General features: G+C 39.4%; 1 protein-coding gene across 1 annotated transcript in view; it reads left to right on the forward strand.

The window, feature by feature from the left end:
- Nucleotides 1-1,926: 1,926 nt before the first annotated feature.
- LOC120534850 (5-hydroxytryptamine receptor 3A-like) overlaps nucleotides 1,927-20,711 on the forward strand; it is a 39,585-nt gene continuing 20,800 nt past the window's right edge. The window contains exons 1-5 of the mRNA XM_039762363.1: nucleotides 1,927-1,972; nucleotides 5,364-5,521; nucleotides 7,632-7,676; nucleotides 7,760-7,869; nucleotides 19,196-19,365. Of these exons, the coding sequence (XP_039618297.1) occupies nucleotides 1,927-1,972; nucleotides 5,364-5,521; nucleotides 7,632-7,676; nucleotides 7,760-7,869; nucleotides 19,196-19,365 (529 nt within the window). The remainder of the gene's footprint in view (nucleotides 1,973-5,363; nucleotides 5,522-7,631; nucleotides 7,677-7,759; nucleotides 7,870-19,195; nucleotides 19,366-20,711) is intronic.

A 20,711-nucleotide genomic window follows, 5' to 3' on the forward strand; every position in this document is an offset into this window, starting at 1 on the left:
TTGTGGACCCCCCGCTCTACATTTTCACAAAATTCCAAGCGGGATGACTACTCTTTGATTTCATCTTACATCTTCCACACTTGCTGGAATAGTAAATTGTCAACCATTCTGGAACAATGAAAATCTGCCCAGCCAGTTACTTAACCTCCAAACTCTTCCATGCAATGTATGTACAGCAATTTCCTACAAGACTGTGTGGATCAGTTGCAACATTTTCACTTTCAAATAGGGCCGCAAAAAAGCTACAGCCAGCCCTGGCTCCACTAGAGATGACCAGTCAAAAATCATGTCTCACAGATTATAGTTTAACTCATTGTTTGTCCCGGGCTGTCCAGGAAGCTTAGACACATAACCTTCCCTGCTATACAAGAGTATTGAAGAAGGCTCGTCAAAAGCAACTGACATTTACTTTCTGAGCTTAACGATTAAACAAAAAACTAGTAAAAAGCAATTTTAGAACACTTCTTGGAAAGAAGCTTTGTTCACACAGCTTTGTTTCCTCTCTCTTAACCACAAAAGGATTTCATTTTGTCATTTCTGTGCACCAACCGTGACTTGTCTGACCTGTTTTTGTTCTTTCTTTCATTTACTTATCTGCACATTCTATACCACCAAAATTGCTTTTGTGAGACCATCTATTATTCTTTTAAAAATAGCCATGAACTGCCTCTGGAAAACACGTCTAGTCCTCTGAGACTGGAAATATACAAGCTGCTGTAGCTACACAGACACATTTTGATTCTCAGTTGAGACAAGTTAATGATAAATCTGGCTGCATGGCAGAAGGTGGTCTCAGTTAATAAAACACAATCTCTGGTAGGACAGGAGGAGTCTCAGCAGCATGACTCAATACTTAAAGAGAAACTGGCAACCCTCTGAAAAAACATTATGATTTCAGCATACTAAAGCTGTCGATTTCTGTAATACACCCTGTGTGCACTATTTCAACCTACCCTAAATATACAAAGTTGTATTCATCTCATAAAACTAATGTACTGAAATTGTGAAAAATTACATTCACAGGGTAATACACTGACCCAGGTTAATCTGTGCTAATTTAAACTTCTTTTTGTGAACCAGGGGTCCCACTGCACTAAAGAGTTCCGAACCACTAATATCCACAAGTGGGCTAGTAAGTAATAAGAGCAAGCACTGAATCTTTATCAAATGAAAGATTTGTTCTTCTCAAAAAGGACACCAATCACAATGAAGCTCCACGGAGCACAAGGGTCAAATGTAATTTGCCTCTAACGAGAAGTCAATCCAAATCAAACAAGTCGCCATACAAGTTCCAAGATCAGGGTCAGAAAACAGAGCAAAAAGTCAGAGATCCAAAAATATCACAATATGCAAAAGTATACCCGTCAACTCTTCAGCATGTTTGACATGAACCACCAAGAACTGTGGGAGACCCTCTGGATTTATAGGCTGGAAGGAAGTCCCTGATAGTGATTGGCAGGTAGGCCCCACCTCTTGGGGGACCACCCAGAAAACACATGGAACATACAGTAACAAAGGCCATCTGCTACCACTGCTAAACTGAAATGGAGTAGACTGAAAGGTCACAGAGTGCCCTCGCAAACACTGCGGTGTTTAGCTGAAAGTGTAGCACAGACAGGACTCCTTTCTTCTCCCTGAACACACTCATTCACTTGACCTCCACTTTGATCCTTTTTTGTGAAACACCTGTGCAATGCCTCATATGAGCACTGAACGGATGCCTGATTGGCTCTCAGGTTTCCAGTGTGATTGTGTTGCTGAGAGTTTCTCATTAATGGCTGAAGTTACTCTGTCTATATAATTGCGAGGAGTTTAGAATTACGCCCCTCCCAAAAATTACATCCAATCTTAAAGAGATTGGGTTAAACCACCACAAAGTGTGCCGTGTGAAAGCTACAAAAAAATAATAGTATTAAAGAGCGAGACATGGCCATCTTGCTCTTTCACATATTCCTCATATTTGCCAACACTGGTAAGTTCATTTTATCTTTAATCTTTAAATATTAGTAGGTATTCTTATAGAAGGATCCATTCATGGGTTATTAATTTCAGCAAACATTTCATATTGTGGTTTTATCTGCCAACGACAAATCATTTTGTTGGACACAGTCAGCATTTCCAGAAGACCCTTTTTTATTCAGGATTGTCTTAATACAAATTGTGTTTTTCATTCTTTTTATTCAAAGTTAGTTCAGGATTATTTGTACGTTTTGGGATTTTGTTGCTGAGTAACAAACAAAGGCACTCTTTCAGACGGAATATTAGCACTTTTATTTGTACAATTTGTGAATGTGTGTTTTATTTCAAGATTTCTTTTTATGTGGCATGGCACCAACAAAATGCCATCGCCTAATTAAAGATCTATTCGTCATCAATTTGACTTTGCAAACATTTAAGCTCAAACCAGTTGGTGTGTTCAGTTATAAGAATCTGGTGGTCTCACAATTGTTTCCTGGTGGACCTTAGTTTGTTAGTTTCATCCATTAATGATTTGTGCATCTGTTAGCAAGTACTGTAGTCTTAATCATCCATCCATCCATTATCCAACCCGCTAAATCCTAACTACAGGATCACGGGGGTCTGCTGGAGCCAATCCCAGCCAACACAGGGTGCAAGACAGTAAACAAACCCCGGGCAGGGCGCCAGCCCACCGCAGGACACACAAACACACACCCACACACACTAGGGACAATTTAGAATCGCCAATGCACCTAACCTGCATGTCTTTGGACTGTTGGAGGAAACCGGAGCACCCGGAGGAAACCCACGCAGACACGGGGAGAACATGAAAACTCCACACAGGTAGGACCCGGGAAGCAATCTGCTACCCACTGCGCAACCGTGCCGCCCTAGTTTTAATCATTTTGTTGTTATTGCCAAGGCATTGTACATAATTGTACTTATCTTTGTGAATGGAATCCTTAAGCAATGCGTCTTTTCCACCTTAAATTTTGAAAAAGAAAAACAGAAACCAAAAACATTGAAGGTATGCAGTAAAGTAAATTCAGTGCTTTATTTCCATAATAATATCGTTTTGCATGCTACATACTTAGGAGATAGGGTGGCACGGTGGCGATGTGGTAGTGATGCTGCCTTGCAGCAAGGGTTCCCATCTCTGGTGTTCCCTGTGGTCACGTGGGTTTCCTCTCACAGTCCAAAGACGTGCAGGTTAGGTGGACTAACGATGCTAAATTGGCCCTGATGTGTGCCTGTGTGTTCACTCAGAGATCAGCTGCCAACTGTTCCTGCCTTCTGACTGATGCATGCTGGGATAGACTCCAGTTTCCCTGACACCCTGCTCCAGATAAGCTGGTTAATAAAATGGATGGATCATTTAGTGAGGTTCATACAAATAAAAACATACAACATAAGATCAACAGTAATCACCTTGCCTCAAACGCCTCCAAACACCCAAATAAGACAGACACATGCAGGCAGATGTTGTGTTCGGATCCTAAGCCTGGCCTTCGTCCATGTGGACTTTACATGTTCCTCCACCGTCTGCATTGTTTTTTCTCCCCTGATACGCCAGTTTCCTCACACATTAGGTTTATTGATGGCAGTAAATAGACTCCATATGTGTTAATGTGCCTTGCACTGGACTGGTGTCCTATCCATGGTCATTTCCCTCTTTCCTTCCTTACGTCCAGTACTGTACTGCTGAGATAGGCTCCAGTCCTCCATGGCCCTGAATTGTATCATGATGGCTTGAGAACATTAGGTTATGTCTCTTAATGTCAAGGTGTTAAATTCACGTATATCACCTTAATGCCTCCACCTCCTCAGACCCTCTGTCTGCTCTCAGGAGCTTCTCAGTAGAGTCCTCACTGGCAGCATAACATCCTAGTACAGCATCTGTTCAGCTCAAGACTGTAAAGCATTATATATATCCTGAAGGGCTCTGTCCAGGAACCTTACCTGGCTGGGATGCTTGCAGCATGAAAGGACAGGTGGGACAACTTGCACACGGCTTTGTCTCCCCAAAGCGCTAGATAGGAGCCCCTTTGGGTTGCGGCTTCACCACAGATTCCCACATGGCATCATGGGACTTGGTTTTGCCCTGTTGGGTTCCATGGGTGCTGCCAGATGGTGCTGTGATGACCTCACCTAGATGTGCTTCAGGGCCAAGCTTTGGGAACACCAGAAGTCCTTCCAGGGATAATATAAAAGCAGCTGTCTGCCATAGCTCTGGCAGCCAGAGTCGGGAGGAAGGAGGAGAACACTTGTGCGGAGAAGTGGAGGCAGAAAGAATGACAGAGACAGAGAAGAAAGAAAGACAAACAGTTGCAGAGTACCACATTGCCGTGTGTTATACTGTGCTTTGTACTTGTGTTGGTGGTGGGAAACTTTTATTGGAAGAGTTTCCCACAAGAAAAAGCTCTTTGTGCTTTTATACTTCTGTCAAGGATTTGTGTCGGGTTTTTGAGGAGCTGGAGTGCCCCCACAATATATATCTACTCTCTATATACTGTATATAATCCATCCATCCATTAATTATCAAACCCGCTATATCTTAACTACAGGGTCACGGGGGTCTTCTGGAGCCAATCCCAGCCAACACAGGGTGCAAGGCAGGAAACAAACCCTGGGCAGGGCGCCAGCCTACCACAGGGCACACGCACACACCAAGAACACACTAGGGACAATTTTTTTTTTTAGAGTCGTCAATGCACCTAACCTGCCCTAAGCCTAAAAGTGCTACAATTTTATGTCACATTTTTTTGTCACGCTTTAAATTGGGCTTATTTTAAAACCTATATATATGTTTGGTATCATTCTTTTCAGAATTTATCAAACTTTAATGTAATGTTGTTAAATTTTCAGGTTCTTCTTCCGTTTTTAAATTATAAACTAAAAAATATCAAGAATTTGTATCCCACAAGTCGAGACTTTGTGCCAAGAGATTTAACCACACCAGTGGCCGGAAATAAAAAGCAAAAAGACGACGACAAAGTAGAACGTTGTAGAGACAAGGCAGTGAGACAAAAGGACAGCTGTGATAGATTTGATCAATTTTGGTATTAAAGAAATATAAGAAAGCCTGACACTGTTCAGCTGTATTGGGGTATGCTGGAGGAGGGGGTTGGAAGAGTTTATTAACAGTCCTAAAAAGAGTTCTAGGCCTAGACTATTACTATTTATGAGCGCAGCGAGCGAGAGACAGTATTTTCAACAACAGTGTACTTTATGAAACATAAAGAAAGTTAGAACTGTTGTCCAAGATGTGCTGATTTACCGCACAGGTCGAAGAGTTACACAGTAAATAAAAAAGGTGTAAATGTGAATGCTGTTATCTCTCCACCATCAGAAACAGTTTTTATTGTATGTATAGATGTATATAAACATGTCACTTTATTTCACAGGCACTTTGTTTGCTGAGAATAACTGCAGCATTGCAAAACTACTAAAACACTTGGATATAATTGATAATAAAACATTATTATGGGCACGTCCAGTCAATAACTGGGACGAGCCCCTGGTTGTCGGCATTTCCATGACAGTGGACAACATAGTGGAGCTGGTAAGAAACGTTTGTTTTTTAACACTACTGCTTGTAATCAAGTTTACATTTTTATTTTTCTCTGTTGTTGGTGAATGCTAAAATGTATAAATATGGGATTTGTAATTTTCTTTTGGACGTTTTCACAGACAGGCTTATTAGATCTCCCATCACAAAGACAGCTCTAAGCTGTCTGAATGTGACTGTCTTTGCCAGGGTGTCACTCCGGGACTGTGACTTTGATTTGGATTTTCTCTTTTGCAATTTTAATCTCCTCCGTTGTCAACTCTCTATAGTTCATCAGTTAAATAAAAGATAGATATTGTTGGTTTCCATTTATTTTTAATTAGTATCTACCTTGTTATTTGTGTGTTTTAATAAATCTGCCTTTACTGTATATGAATACCAGTTCTGTGTTTACCTGTAGTTGTATTTTAACAGAGAATTGTTTACAGCGCTCTGCCCCTGTCTGCACTTGTTGAAGAGCATTACACAAAAATAAGATGTATTGTATTGGTAGAGGGGTAAACGAAGAAACAGAAACACCTCACAACAGATTAATATTATTGGCCTAATAGGAGGAAGCAACTCTTTGCCTTCAGAGTAGCTTCAGCCCTTTCAGAATGCTGTCATACAACTGCTGAAGTGTGAGTTTTGGAATACTGCATTACACCAATGTCCTTTAAGAAAAGTGTCCAGTTATTTGAGGGATGAACGCGGTAGAATCTGCAATATTTAATACTCTGCTTTCCATAAAGATTCAGTGGTAACTGGGGAATTCATCCAGGTCAGGTGGCGGACACCATTTAAATTGAACCCATGAATTCTTCTGGTGCCACAGTGTGTCCTCTTGGAAAGTCTCCCAGGTCATGTGGAAAAGTTGGGAGGTCCTCCCCCGACAGTGCCCTCTAACAGCACCCAGGGACCCCAACAGGGCTGCACTTTCAGTGCTCCAACTTACATGTACCTCTGCAGTTGTCCAAACTGGGACACCTCAAGAGGACCACTGCCACCTGTTGCATGGGGGAATGAAACTGATCCTGGCCTGGGGCGTCAGCTGGTCCCTCCTTTATATGCCTCCAGTTGGACAAAAAGCCGTTTCCTCGTCCAGCCGGCATACTCGTCTGTCCTCCATGGTACTTACAATGTTATTTATTGTGACTGAATCACAGCGGTGCCAATTTAAAGCTAACTGTGTACTTTTGTAGCATTTAGAAACTGTTCTATGAAGTGTCCATCCATCCCTGTCGAAGAGTTTAGACCGCTTCCCTTTGCAGATGCGCTTTGTCCATGTTTGGCATATACTGTGTTTATTTTTGAGGCTGTTCCCCTTGACACATGTAACGTTTTTACAGTTTTCGGTACTAACCCACTTCCAGTATCAGCACTGACTATTTGGTCTCTTTGAAACTCTGGAAGTTGCTTGATGTTTCTTTGAAAAATCACATATCAAACTGTCAGACCTCTGTTATGGCTGACACATACTGATGGCTGACCATCAATAGAATATGATTCACTTTTGTAGATGTGTTTGTAGTTTTGGTCCAGATACTTCAAAGTTAAACTTCTACTTCATGAGATGTTTCTGTTCTTTTTTCCAGCCTCTGTATGTCATTCACACTTGGTGTGTGTCTGGAATAAAAAAGCAGTTTCAGAAAACAGACCTAAATGGGGACACTGATACAGAATTTATTCTGATGTTTTTTTACTGCTGTTTTCCTTCATTCCCTTGTCAATGAGAATTTCATTCCACTTCAGGCGAGAAATCGAACTTCGCTATACAATAAAGTTGGTGTGAGTGAGTTAAAGGCATCTCATGTATCCAAAGTTCAATTACAGAGTTTGCGCATATTCATTTACTTGGATTAAAAGGAAGGCTAAATACCAGAGCCACCCTCTTAACCTTCACACTCACAGACACAATTACAACATGTAGAACAAGCCTGTCAGTTCGTATTTATCAAACCTGAGAACCAGAAGGGCAATGTGCAGTACATAAAGCTCATATCATATTTGGGCAAGAAAAACAACTTTTTCTGTTAAAAGAGGATTTAGGTTTCAACCTTTTCATGATCTGGCAAAATATGCCTTGACTTATTTTTAAATGATAGCTCATTTTTACTCATTCCAGGATGGAAAGTCTCAAAGCATGCTGAGCATGGTCTGGTTTGACATGGTGAGTATTCTCATTTTTCGAAACTTGTAGTCATAATACTACTCTAATGTTACTGTCCAACAACATAGATTTGACTTTTTCAGGCATGGCAAAACAGCTTTATTTCATGGAATCCTGAAGACTTCTGTGGAATAAGTTATATTTCTATCCCACTGGACACGATTTGGATACCAGAAGTGTATGTTTATGAGAAGTAAGTGCATTTCATTCACGTGGTGGCTCACAAATCACTGCACGCTAGTAAGCATGCGGACCTCTTCAGATAAAGATGGTTCATACAGAGCAAGATGAACGTTTCCATTTTGGCCCCACATTCTTTTGTTTGTAGCATGAAAAAAACACCACCCAACACTGAGCACGATGGCGCTCTAACGTTTGTAAGTAGTGCTCCTCAACCAAACATTAATGTTAGGAGGTAAAAGTGTTTGCATATGGGGAGAAGTTGTGGATATTTGATGAATTCCTCATTTGTCAGCACACATTGTTAATGTTAAGGGATCATTGAGAACAAATACGCAAGAATGGAGACCTACCACTTTGTCATGAGGTTAATCATGTCAAAGAATCACAAATAAAAATAAAATACTTTTGTCGGCTAAACAAAAGTTAGTAAAATCAACAGAGGGTTGCTTCATTTAAGCAATGTTAATGGTCTGAAAGTATCTGTGTATGAAAGAACGTTCAAAAAGCTTACCTGGTTAAAGTTCAGCAGCTGCACACTTTCACACACGAGGCTCTGTGAAAACATCCAGAACAAAACAAAGATATTCTTAGGAAGAACTGATGTCATCCTCAAAGTATTTAACAGATTTACAGTCAATCTCAGTGTTATTAACAAAGGTTTTAAGAAAGAAATCTTGCAGTGAATATGCCTTGAAAGGGCAGACAGCAACAAAAAAGACGAGCTGTAGAATTTTCTGATAGCTTGGGTAGCTAGTGGTGCTTTCAATAGGCCAGAAGTAACAGAGTCTGCCTACTCATCTCACAGCAGGAGAAGAAAGAGGACGGCAGTCAAGTGTGAGGAGAGCTTCCTGGGTTTAAACAGATTGACAATTGCTGCCCACAGCAAGACACCTGCAAGGTTCATTCACAGGTGACAATTGTGCCCACAATACTCGATTCTCATCATAATATAGGACTGGAGCAAAAACTAATAAATGACCTACAAATGCAAGACACTGATTGCACTATGATAAAGTTGGACCCACCTCATTCAATGTTGGTCAATCACAACACAGCCTTCTTCTTTGTCACACCTCCTGAAATGCCACCTCGCACCTCCGTCCTAAACTATTAGGAAATTTGATTAAATAATGACAGGAACAGAATTCTTGACATAGAAAACCCCCAAATCAAGTGCAAGATTCACCACTTAACTATCAACATGAGCACAAAAATCAAAATCCTTATGATAACCATCCATTTTCCAACCTGCTGAATCCAAACACAGGGTCACCTGGAGTTAATCCCAGCCAACACAGGAACCAACCCACTGCAGGACACACACAAACCCACCCACACTAGGGCCAATTTAGAATCACCAGTCCACCTAACTTGCATGTCTTTGGACTGTGGGAGGAAACCAGAGCACCCAGAAGAAACCCACACAGACACAGGGAGAACATGCAAACTCCACACAGAGTGGACCCGGGAAGCGAACCCGGGTCTCCTAAATGCGAGGCAGCAGTGCTACCAATGCGCCACCCCATATGATAACTTCTACTCCATATTTAGAGTTGGCACATTCAGTGTATTTCAGTGCTGGTTTTCCTTCGAGTACTCTGGCTTTCTACTTTTCTTGTTAGGTTAATCTGTGAATCCCACCACACCAGATCATTCATTCCTAATTCTTTGACTTAATGCCATTTGTATTGTGCTGCCCAATAACACAGGTTTAGGCAAATGTGCAAATCCTACAATGTCATTGAATGACGCTTTGCAAAATATCATTTTGATATTCCGAATTTTCCTGTCTGTCGCTCCTCCATTGAAACAGTGTAATTTGGCATCAAGCAGGTCTAAAATGGACTTTCAACTAGAGTTACTAGATAATATTTAATAAAATGGATTTTTTACATACACTAAATAACAGGAAAATATTTGATAAGGTATATGTGATCATAGGGCGGCACGGAGGCGCAGTGGTAGCGCTGCTGCCTTGCAGTTAGGAGACCCAGGTTCGCTTCCCGGGTCCTCCCTGCGTGGAGTTTGCATGTTCTCCCCGTGTCTGCGTGGGTTTCCTCCCGCAGTCCAAAGACATGCAGGTTAGGTGGATTGGTGATTCTAAATTGGCCCTAGTGTGTGCTTGGTGTTTGTGTGTGTCCTGTGGTGTGTTGGCACCCTGCCCAGGATTGGTTCCTGCCTTGTGCCCTGTGCTGGCTGGGATTAGCTCCAGCGTGACCCTGTATTCGGATTCAGCGGGTTAGAAAATGGATGGATATGTGATCATTGTCCTAAAGTTACAATTAAGCAAACACAGTATCTTTGTTTGGGATTACTCATATCACAACACTCAGACCTACAGGAGTGTTTGTCAACTGGGGACAACAAAAGCTTTACACACATACTGTGTTCAAAAGCTTGTAATTTACACCATAAAGCATATGTGACAGTTTGACAATCCCATCTTAATTGTGACATTTTTTCTATTTAACATCCCAAAGAAGTAGACTTCTAGCTTAACTGAAATTCAAACCTCACCATATTGTGGGACAAACCTGCAAATGACAATCAACAAGAGGTGGCGAATTCTGAGTCCACCCGCCTGCAGTGGACCTTTTAAGAAAACATTAATTTTGGATTATTTGTCTTTTTTTTTATTGCGCTTAATATTTATATATTTAAAAAAAATACTTCTTAGCACTACCTGGTAGATAATGCCATACTTTTTTATAAAAAATAATAAAAGTTCATGCAATCACACATTAGATCCACATTGACATTTTAGAATTTGCAGAGTTTCATACAAGATATGTACAGTAGCTCAAAGTGCTTTGCAAGCATTTAAGAAAAAAATTACAATGAATAAATAAACAAAAAGCAAAAAAGATAAGCAAAATCATTATAAAATAAATAAATACAAACATGCATAATGCAGATACACAAGTAAGTGTGACAAATGCCAGACTCCTGAAATACAGTGTCAATTGCTGAACTCATTCTTTAAAGTCTCTAATAATTATAATTGTTAAGTCCGATGCTAACATCAGGTGGCCAGGGTGGGAAGAAAAATAAAAACCCCAGCTGGTGAGATGGTGGAGAAAATAAATCTGTGGGGTCCCAAGGCCGAAAGACAGTCCACCTAACTCAAAAGTGTCAAAGTAGTCCATTACTGCTGTGTTGCACTGTCCTAGAAGACAGGAGTGTCCACCCTTCTTCCCACATCACTGGTACCAAGTACTTTGATCAGATGGCAGTGGCACAAAATGCCATCTCAGAAAACCAGAAAAGAAAACCAAGAATGGTTGGCAATGATTGTAAATCAATAAAGCATATGATATTGTAGTTATACAGTAAATAGTATTTGAATTGGCACAAAAAAAACAGAACTATGAAAATGTCACCATAAAAAGTGGGTTTTTAGGAGGTTTTTTTATGGTATTACCATCACCTATCTCTACAAGTAAACCATTTCAGATTTTTGATACATAACAGCAAAAGGCTATCCCATTATATTGCTGTTGTGATTAACACAGTTTAAAAATCCACTATGAATCCAGTGGTCAAAGCATGGCTCCACACAGTGTCCAAAAACAATGGTATCAGAACATGCAATCCATGTCTGAAAATAGCAACCGCTGTGTGCCCAGGCAATTGTTTCTCGACAGCACATTTGATCCTGCTAACTTCGCAAGTACTGGGTGGTGCAAGAATATGCAATCTGCAAATCATGGAGCACCTGCTGACTTGACCTTTGTGCCACACTGGTCTGTTATGAAAAATCTCCACATAAACTTCATTTAACCCTACACAATCAAAATGTGCTGTTCAAATGACTGTGGAATGTCTCTTTTACAGCAAACATAATATGCAAAATAGCAGAACTAACAAAATGAAACAAAACACGCACATGGACTTCCTGCTAACACTTCATCTGACTACGTTTGCTGCTGCAAGGGGCTACTGTTACATGTACCATTCTGTACAAAGAAACACACTTTGAAAACTAAATGACATTTTAGTTTCCTATCCAATTCACAGTGTAGGAGTGACAGTGGTTTAACTTTATTAAATTAATGCAGGTAATGGGGTGTAGGATTTCTGTTTCACCTTCTAGGCAGGATGCCAAAATATGCAGAGATCTGTGCAATTTATGAACAAGATTAACAAATTGTCAAAAGTTTACCTTAACACTTTCACTTACTCTGTTGTGGTTTGAAATGTGGCCGAAGACTTTCTTTTACAAACAACCCAGGCATGCTTGTTGAAATAAACAAAATAATACAATTTATTTAAAATATAAGGATAATAGAAGATGAATATATGCAATGATAGATGTTCTTTATTTGTCTCCAAGCGGAAATTAGAACGTTACAGAAGCTCGAGAGAGAGAAAGAGAAATACACAAATAATATACAGGTCAAAATTTACTATGGCAAATGCTGAAGTAATGAAATTTTCAGAATAAAGAACACTTTCTGTAGGCCCAAACAGACATGTTTAACGGTTTTTGTTTTAACGAAACATAAATTTCAGTATAACGAACATTTTTTCCACCAAAAATGGCCACCGGAGATAATAATGTGATGCAAAAAATACTAAATGGTGCGCTTACACTTTGCACCGAGTCTCAGGAACCCTGCAATAAGCTGTCCCTTTCTTGTTAGACCAAAAGAAAGTGATAGTCTGATGAGAAATTTCCGGTCTTGAGCAGTCCCGACAAGAGCGTAGGCGTGAAATCATACACAGAGCCGAATTCTAAGTCAGTGCTCCAACAACTGTCTGCGTGGGTAGTTGTATTATGTGCAGATACTGTACTGTTGTGTATTCATACCTGTATTTCTATAAACAAAAAAGTTACATCTAATGTCTCATTTTCAAATAAAATATTTTTTGCAGTTTAAGAAGCATTTTTTTATACAGGTATTGTGAAGCTTGTGTCACAGAGTTGCACAAGAGACAGGAAGGTGAGTCCAGGCTTCCAAGGAAAATACATGTGCTTATTACTGTATAGAGAAGGCAGGTACAGTCTCAAGACTTCGTTCAAAATAGGAGCTGTTACATCAGAACTCAAGATGGGAGCCGTGACACATGCAATCATCCTACCTTAGCTCCCATCTTCAGATTAGAAGAACACCAGTGGCTCGCAATCACCACTGTGGCAGACCAGAAGAGTGTGAGGAAGACCAGGTGTTAAATGTTCTAAACATCATGTGACTAGCACGTTTCGCGGTAAGCCTGATCCTGAGGAGGACAACCAATTACTTTGCCTTTGGTTTACTGTTTACCAGATGTAGCAGAGCAGCAGATGTCCTAGTGCCACTACTGTTAGAGATGGTGAATCACCAGCGGTCACTATATACATATTTTCCTCATATTTGTTACACCTAAATATTTTTATGGTCACATGAATTTTGTTACAACGGGATTCCAGCTGTGTATAAATAATAAAACAAACAACAACCCCCTAAACACACATAAGAACTTCTGGTTTGGATACTGGAGAATTGCTGCAATCAATAACAAGGAAATAGGTGGCAGTACGATGATCAGACCTGTCCAAATGTACATTTGAAGGCATTACAGCAGGTCCAGCTTGTTGTGCCTAAAAAAGGAACATGACATTAGATGCCGGTTCAGAATTAGTCATTGTTCTGTTGCTGACATTAGATAGGCATATAGAGATACATAGGTAAACATATTCTACCTCTTGTCTTAGAGAGAACTTTCTCTCTTATTGGAAAAGGCACATAACTTATGAACTGTGTTTTATCAGTTCATGTGGTTAAGATGGATAAGTTCTTTGGCTGGTTATGACGCTTCTGTTGTCTGCAAGTAGCATTCATTTGTTCACAGCAGTCTTTACTCTAGCTTACCAACAAAGCACAAACCTCTTTCTATCTCACATTCACAAAGCTTATCCTTTACAAGGTCATTATCTTTAGTTACAGTTACACCAATACCATAAGACATAGACTGGCTTTGTCCTATCTATCAAATTACAATTAATAGTTCTCAGAATCAAAGGAATTTGTACTTATGGTTTGAGGTGAGAGATGCTTTGTTCCTTTCCTGGTCGCCATTCTTCAGACACGTGAATGAATTTTCAGAGTGCTTTCTTTTTTTTCTTCAGGAGGTCTCTTTCTTCACCTTTGGTCGTACCTTTTGGTTGCGGGTGGTACCAAACTCCAATACAGACAAGTATTACACACCTTGAAAACCAGCAGAGTTGTACCCAGGAGTAAAGGGATTTCTTTAACCTCTGTTGTGGCCAAACCGTTTCAGTCATAAGTTCTGGCTACGGACAGCCAGAGTTGGCCAGGTTGAGCTGTAGCTTAGAGAGAAGAGAAGAGCAATTAGTTAGGGTGTCAGAAGGGTTTTTATAGAAAGAAAGAAAGAAAGAAAGAAAGAAAGAAAGAAAGAAAGAAAGAAAGAAAGAAAGATCTTGTCATTGGCCTCTTGGGTGCACATAAGTTCATCCTCTTGGTTGACCACTGGTGCAAAGTTTTGTCCACCCATGTTAGTCTTCCTTGATTTATTGTCCTTTGCTCAGAACTTGAGTGTCCAGTTCACACCTTTGATGGAGGAGTTCTTGGCTTTTACATGGTCTGGTATCAATCGTCCTATCAGACAAAGCTGCAGGGGCTGAATTGCAAAGACTTGTCCAGTCAGGGAAGCTGAGGCTTTTTAGCTACAGCAGCAACATTAATTTCTCTTCCACATTTTCATATAAAGAATGTAGCTCAAAGTGCTTTACAAGACATTAAAGACAAAGTTGTAAGAAAGAAAAAAAAACAAATATAAGAATAAGTAATAAAGGAAAAAAAATCCACCAGATCACAAGACGGAGATATATAATTACCAAAAGAATAGTTTCCTTTTATACAATATCAAGATGTAAGTCTTGCAAGAGAAGTCTGATGATAGGCCAAAAGACCACCCAGTCTCCACTGGGCACTCTACCTAACCTAAATGTGCTTAAATCATTCCTCATTGTTTCCTGGCTTTGTCTATGGACGTTGTCAGTCTCGTTGACAGCTAGTTTGTCCATCTTCATTACAGACATCACGGACGGCTGCCCATGGTGGTAGAAAACACCATCTCAGAAGAACCAGAAGAGAAAACAGAGAAAACCAGAGATTAGTAAAGACTGCAGAATGTTCTTACCGAGTCAATGTCACTCCACTTCAGATTCCACAGTCTAGAGTTTGAATACACAATTCTATTATGGCAAAACATCTCTTAAAGATGACAAAAGGTCTGGCTTACCTTCAACATTGATGTCATAAAAGAAAAAATTCTTCCCGTGGAGTAAATCATAATGGAAAGTTTAAAAAATGACAGTGCATGAGATAGCTGATATAACAGGGATTAGTTACTGTAAGTAGAATCCATTCTTCATGAACAATTATGACATGCTGAGTGCTCGGAATACTGAACTCTGAAATGAGGCGCCGCTTGTGGGGAGAAAAGCAGGCAAGTTTGAATTCACACACTAACACTAAAACTTGTCTAGCAGCCAATTTTGCAATTGCAACATGGAAAGCTCACAGTTTTTTGAGAATTTTAAAAGTTTAATTGTGAAACATAAAATATTGCTCCCTAAAGCTTCATTCCCACCTGTATTCTTTTCATGACCTGTGTAACGCATGTAAGCCGTTCTACATTGATTAAATCAATTTAAGTTATGCCTCTCATTCACATCACTGCGGAGGTGTGTATGTTCTTTTAAAAATGTGACATGCAGAATATTTTCTACACAGAGACACATTGAATCCCACATTCATGAACATTACGCTGAAGTCGCAACTTCCACACCCCTTCTTCCAACCTTCGTAGTCCATTTTTTTTCTTCTCATTAGAGATCTTTACTTAAATACTAAATAACAGACATAGACACATACAGAATTAATGCATGAAACATCTTTCAGACAGGAACTAAATGTCTTTCTTCAGACAGGAATTAAATGTCTTTCTTCTTGTGTAAATTTGCTGAAGCAAAACAAATTGCAGAGTTTTGCTGCTAATTCAACTTTGTGTAAACTGTTTGGCTAATCATTAAGAGTGTCAAAATCTAGAGTTCCAAGAAGAATTTAAGGTAATAGATTCAGACTGGGAGAAATTTTAAAAGCATTTCATAACTTGGGATAAAACATGGATATATCACAAAGACCCAGAATCCAAGCAGCAAAAAAAAAAAAAAAAAAATAATACAAGCAGAGCGACTCTCCAGCCCCAGTGAAATTCAAGACTGAAGCCGGTGCTGGCAAAATCATAGGTACAATTTATTTTTTACAATGTTTGGGGTGTTGTCAATATTCCTTACATTATTCAGAAAGCCCACATAGCCATTGAATATGACTTTGGTTTACTTTGGAAATTGCAACACTCAGTTAAGGAAATCCTACGAGGAAAGCGGTCCACCATTCTCATTCTTCTTCTGGAAAATGTTCCTTCTCACACATTTGGAGTCAAATGTTTCTCTCCAAAACTATTGTTTTGAAAAGATGCCTCACCATTAAATTCTTCATCCTTGGTCCTGGGTGCCTAGCAGCTGGTTGCCATTCGGAAGGGGTACCTCTGGGGGGCACTCTGCACCAATAAGAAGATGTCACGTCAGTTTGAGGAGAACAGTGGCACTAGCAAGTTTAATTTGACAGGCAGAAGAGTTCAGTGAACATTATGATAAGCGTATTAATGTTCATGGGAATTATTAAAAAAATATATATATATGGAAACATGCTTGTTTGATTGTACTGGCATTTCTCTTAACAGGTTAAGCTCAAAACTTTATCACCCCTCATACGTCCAGACTAGTGTTGATAGGTGAAATTCCCCAAAGCGTATTTCGCAGCGAATATTCTGTGTTCCAGAGATCTTGTGTGTCTTATATTTTCCTGAAAAATTTCCAGGTGGCCGGATTAGGCAAACATTTTTTTCCAAGCACCCCATGATACTTTGCAAGGTCAATGTGACATTACAGAGCGGTAGCAGAAATGCACACAACTTTCAGGTATGCCTACTGTAAGAAACACTGACTGAGTTCCAAGGACATAAAGGAAAAAGAAAATCCATTTCAGCTACTAAGATGCACTGAAACCATCCACCAAAGGACTTGACAGTGCCATGCGATATTTCTCCCATCCCTAACCACACTTGTTTCTTGAATTTGCAGTCATTTCGACACCCAGGGCTCTTCCACTGCTGTATGTGGATTGCTGGTGTACCGAAAATAGTAAAAAAAGATTCCCAAAGCCACAGAGTTTAAGAAACACGCAGGCATTAAAAAAAATAAACAAAAAACTTATAGTATTAAGTACTACCACCAGATACATAATACTGATCCTCCTGAGCCTGGCAGCGCCACATGGCTAATTATACATGCAAATTAGCCATGTGCCCAGCAACCATCTTAAAGCAAACCTTAAAGGAGTCTTTTTCCTACACCTCCCCTCATCAAAAACACAGGACATGTAAAATAATAAAAACAAAAGATTTTTTATTATTTCCAAGGTGTTTCTTTCTTTTTGATGGAAGAAAAAAAAGTGTAAAGCATCTGCACAGATACATGTGAAACAAAAATGACATTCCTACTGTTCCCAGAGTTGCCACTTCAAACAATGGAATGTGCCAGTCCAATGTTGCCACTTTGTTGCAAGACCAACGTGTGCCCCAAGATCGGATCTCTGTGAGCTCTGTATTTTATTTACTTTGTACTAGTTTGTGAGTGTTTGCTGTATTTTGCTTGTGGTATTCATTCCATCTGCGACTTTTGTTGTTTGAAGCATGGTGGTGCAGTGGTTAGCACTGCTGCCTTATAGCTCAGATCACCTACAGTGGTGTGAAAAACTATTTGCCCCCTTCCTGATTTCTTATTCTTTTGCATGTTTGTCACACAAAATGTTTCTGATCATCAAACACATTTAACCATTAGTCAAATATAACACAAGTAAACACAAAATGCAGTTTTAAATGATGGTTTTATTATTTAGGAGAAAAAATCCAAACCTACATGGCCCTGTGTGAAAAAGTAATTGCCCCCTTGTTAAAAAATAACCTAACTGTGGTGTATCACACCTGAGTTCAATTTCTGTAGCCACCCCCAGGCCTGATTACTGCCACATCTGTTTCAATCAAGAAATCATAGATGGAACCATGAATTCTACTGTCTACCAAAAAATCCTGAAGGAGAATGTCCAGCCATCTGTTTGTCAACTCAAGCTGAAGCGATCTTGGGTGCTGCAACAGGACAATGACCCAAAACACACCAGCAAATCCACCTCTGAATGGCTGAAGAAAAACAAAATGAAGACTTTGGAGTGGCCAAGTCAAAGTCCTGACCTGAATCCAATTGAGATGCTATGGCATGACCTTAAAAAGGCGGTTCATGCTAGAAAACCCTCAAATAAAGCTGAATTACAACAATTCTGCAAAGATGAGTGGGCCAAAATTCCTCCAGAGCGCTGTAAAAGACTCATTGCAAGTTATCGCAAACGCTTGATTGCAGTTATTGCTGCTAAGGGTGGCCCAACCAGTTATTAGGTTCAGGGGGCAATTACTTTTCACACAGGGCCATGTAGGTTTGGATTTTTTTTTCTCCCTAAATAATAAAAACCATCATTTAAAAACTGCATTTTGTGTTTACTTGTGTTATATTTGACTAATGGTTAAATGTGTTTGATGATCAGAAACATTTTGTGTGACAAACATGCAGAAGAATAAGAAATCAGGAAGGGGGCAAATAGTTTTTCACACCACTGTATGTGGCAGCAATAATCGGTCCAGCATAACTTTTCTCTGGATCACCCGGACACTTAGAAGACCACTGAACCATTATAAACCACTCAAGACTAGTGCAGTTCCTCCTTCCTCATTGACTTCAGTGCATTTTGCAGAGTTTGTGAACATTTCTGTTATTTTTTATGCAAAAAGTGTATGTATGGAATATTCATTATTTTTTAAGTCCAAAGTACACTAATGTGTTTTAACTCTAAAGAAATTCATGTGAAAACAGCTCAAGAGAGTGCTAAAGGATTAAATAAAGTAAATTACACTAAAAAACTATTTACTATAGTCCTATTTAGCCTGTTAAAACAGTCAACCAGAAAGATGGAAGTAGCATGGAATGTTATTTATTATAAAAACTCATTGAAAAATGAAAGGATGGATGGATGAAAGGACAGACAGACTGCTTCCCATATCTTGTACCCCATGCTGCCAGGATAGGCTCTAGTTCCCCCCATGTTACTAAATGAAACCAGGCATGTTTGAAAAATGCATGGATAGATATTAGACACATACTTTGCTTTTTTATTCTGTATCTTATGAGATTTACATTTTTTGTCTTTTTTCCTCAATAGCATCAATGAGGATGTGTCTGTCAAGATCAACTTTTTAAATGTGGCCTATGATGGAACGATCAGTCAGTCCAAGCCATGGCGCATTGTCAGCACCTGCATGCTCAATGCACGGAAATTCCCATTTGACACGCAGAAGTGCTCCATAACCTTTGGCCCTTACGTACACAACAGTAAGTTTTGTTTCACTTACCAGAGAAAAATAAAGTATACACATTGACATCTGCTAACAAACGGACATAGGGGTTTACAAAAAGACTCTAAACAGCTGGATGCAAGCTTGTGTTTTTAAGCCTGTAATAATATTTATTCTGTAAGATTAATCTGTATTAACGGCCATTGGAAGGACACAGATAATATTGCAAATTTCAGTGCCTTTTCAAAATGAAATATTTTCATTTTATTCTTCTCTTGAAATCTAACCATAATGTATGCTGGATTTATCTTTCCAAATATTGGAATTAAATATCCAGGAATCCAAATACTCATATGCTGAGCAAGAAATGAAACAGAACATCTGTGTCATAAACACAGGAAAGGAAGAGTCTGCCTGAGAGTTCACTATTGCAGCTGTGCAGATACGTACTGACAAGCTTTCACACTCACACACTGACACATCCACCCTTTTCCTAACCTGCTTTAAACAAATCAGGGTTAAGGTAGTCAAAGCCTATCCTGAGAATTAATTTTGAACCAGGCTGTGGGAAGACACATTCACTTACATGGAATGTGGGGAATAAAAACCTGAACACACATGCATGTATTTGTATGAAACATCATGGTGGCCATCACACTTTAACTGGAACCTCCACATCAAGAACTTGTCTGTATCTTGTTTAATGGTAATGCATAATAAACCTGAGAGTATACAGTTTCAGTCTACTAAGTAATTTCAGGGTATTTTAGCCAAGGAATGTTTAGAGAATTTAAGAGTTGTTTTGCCTGTGCTGTTTTGATTACTGGTTTAAGATTTTGATTTTGATTAATAGATGTAAGAACTTATAGTAGGAAATGTTAAAAAGGACTTGATATTCGACTGGATGTCTATGCAGTTAACCCAGTTGAGGAGTGACATATTAACTTAATTTTGGGCTCAGGAAGTACTGGCAGTATATTAAATTTGTATTTATGAATGGGTAAAGCAGGAAGGCCATTATAAAGGTAAAGAATTAGGGAGATAACAAAGGTGGAATTATGTATCTGAGAAATGGGGTGCAATCAGACAGTGGATTAGATCAGGGGCTCCCAAACCAGTCCTGGGGACCCGCTGTGGCAGCAGGTTTTTGTTCCAACCAACCTCTGTTTTTAATTGGACCCCTAGCCTAATTAAATGAGCTGTTATTTCCCAGTTTCTGTGTTTTAAGGTCAATGTAAAAATTAAAAAACTAAGTCTGGTACATTTTTATTAAAATGTACTAAGCAGTCATATGGAAATAATGAACAAGGTTTTTTTTCAACTTTTTAACAATATTTTTATCCTGATTTTTATTTTGCTTTTCCAGGTGTTTTGGTTATTTAA

The sequence above is a fragment of the Polypterus senegalus genome, chromosome 9 (genome assembly GCF_016835505.1).
Source record: "Polypterus senegalus isolate Bchr_013 chromosome 9, ASM1683550v1, whole genome shotgun sequence".
In the NCBI taxonomy this organism is placed as follows: Eukaryota; Metazoa; Chordata; class Cladistia; order Polypteriformes; family Polypteridae; genus Polypterus; species Polypterus senegalus.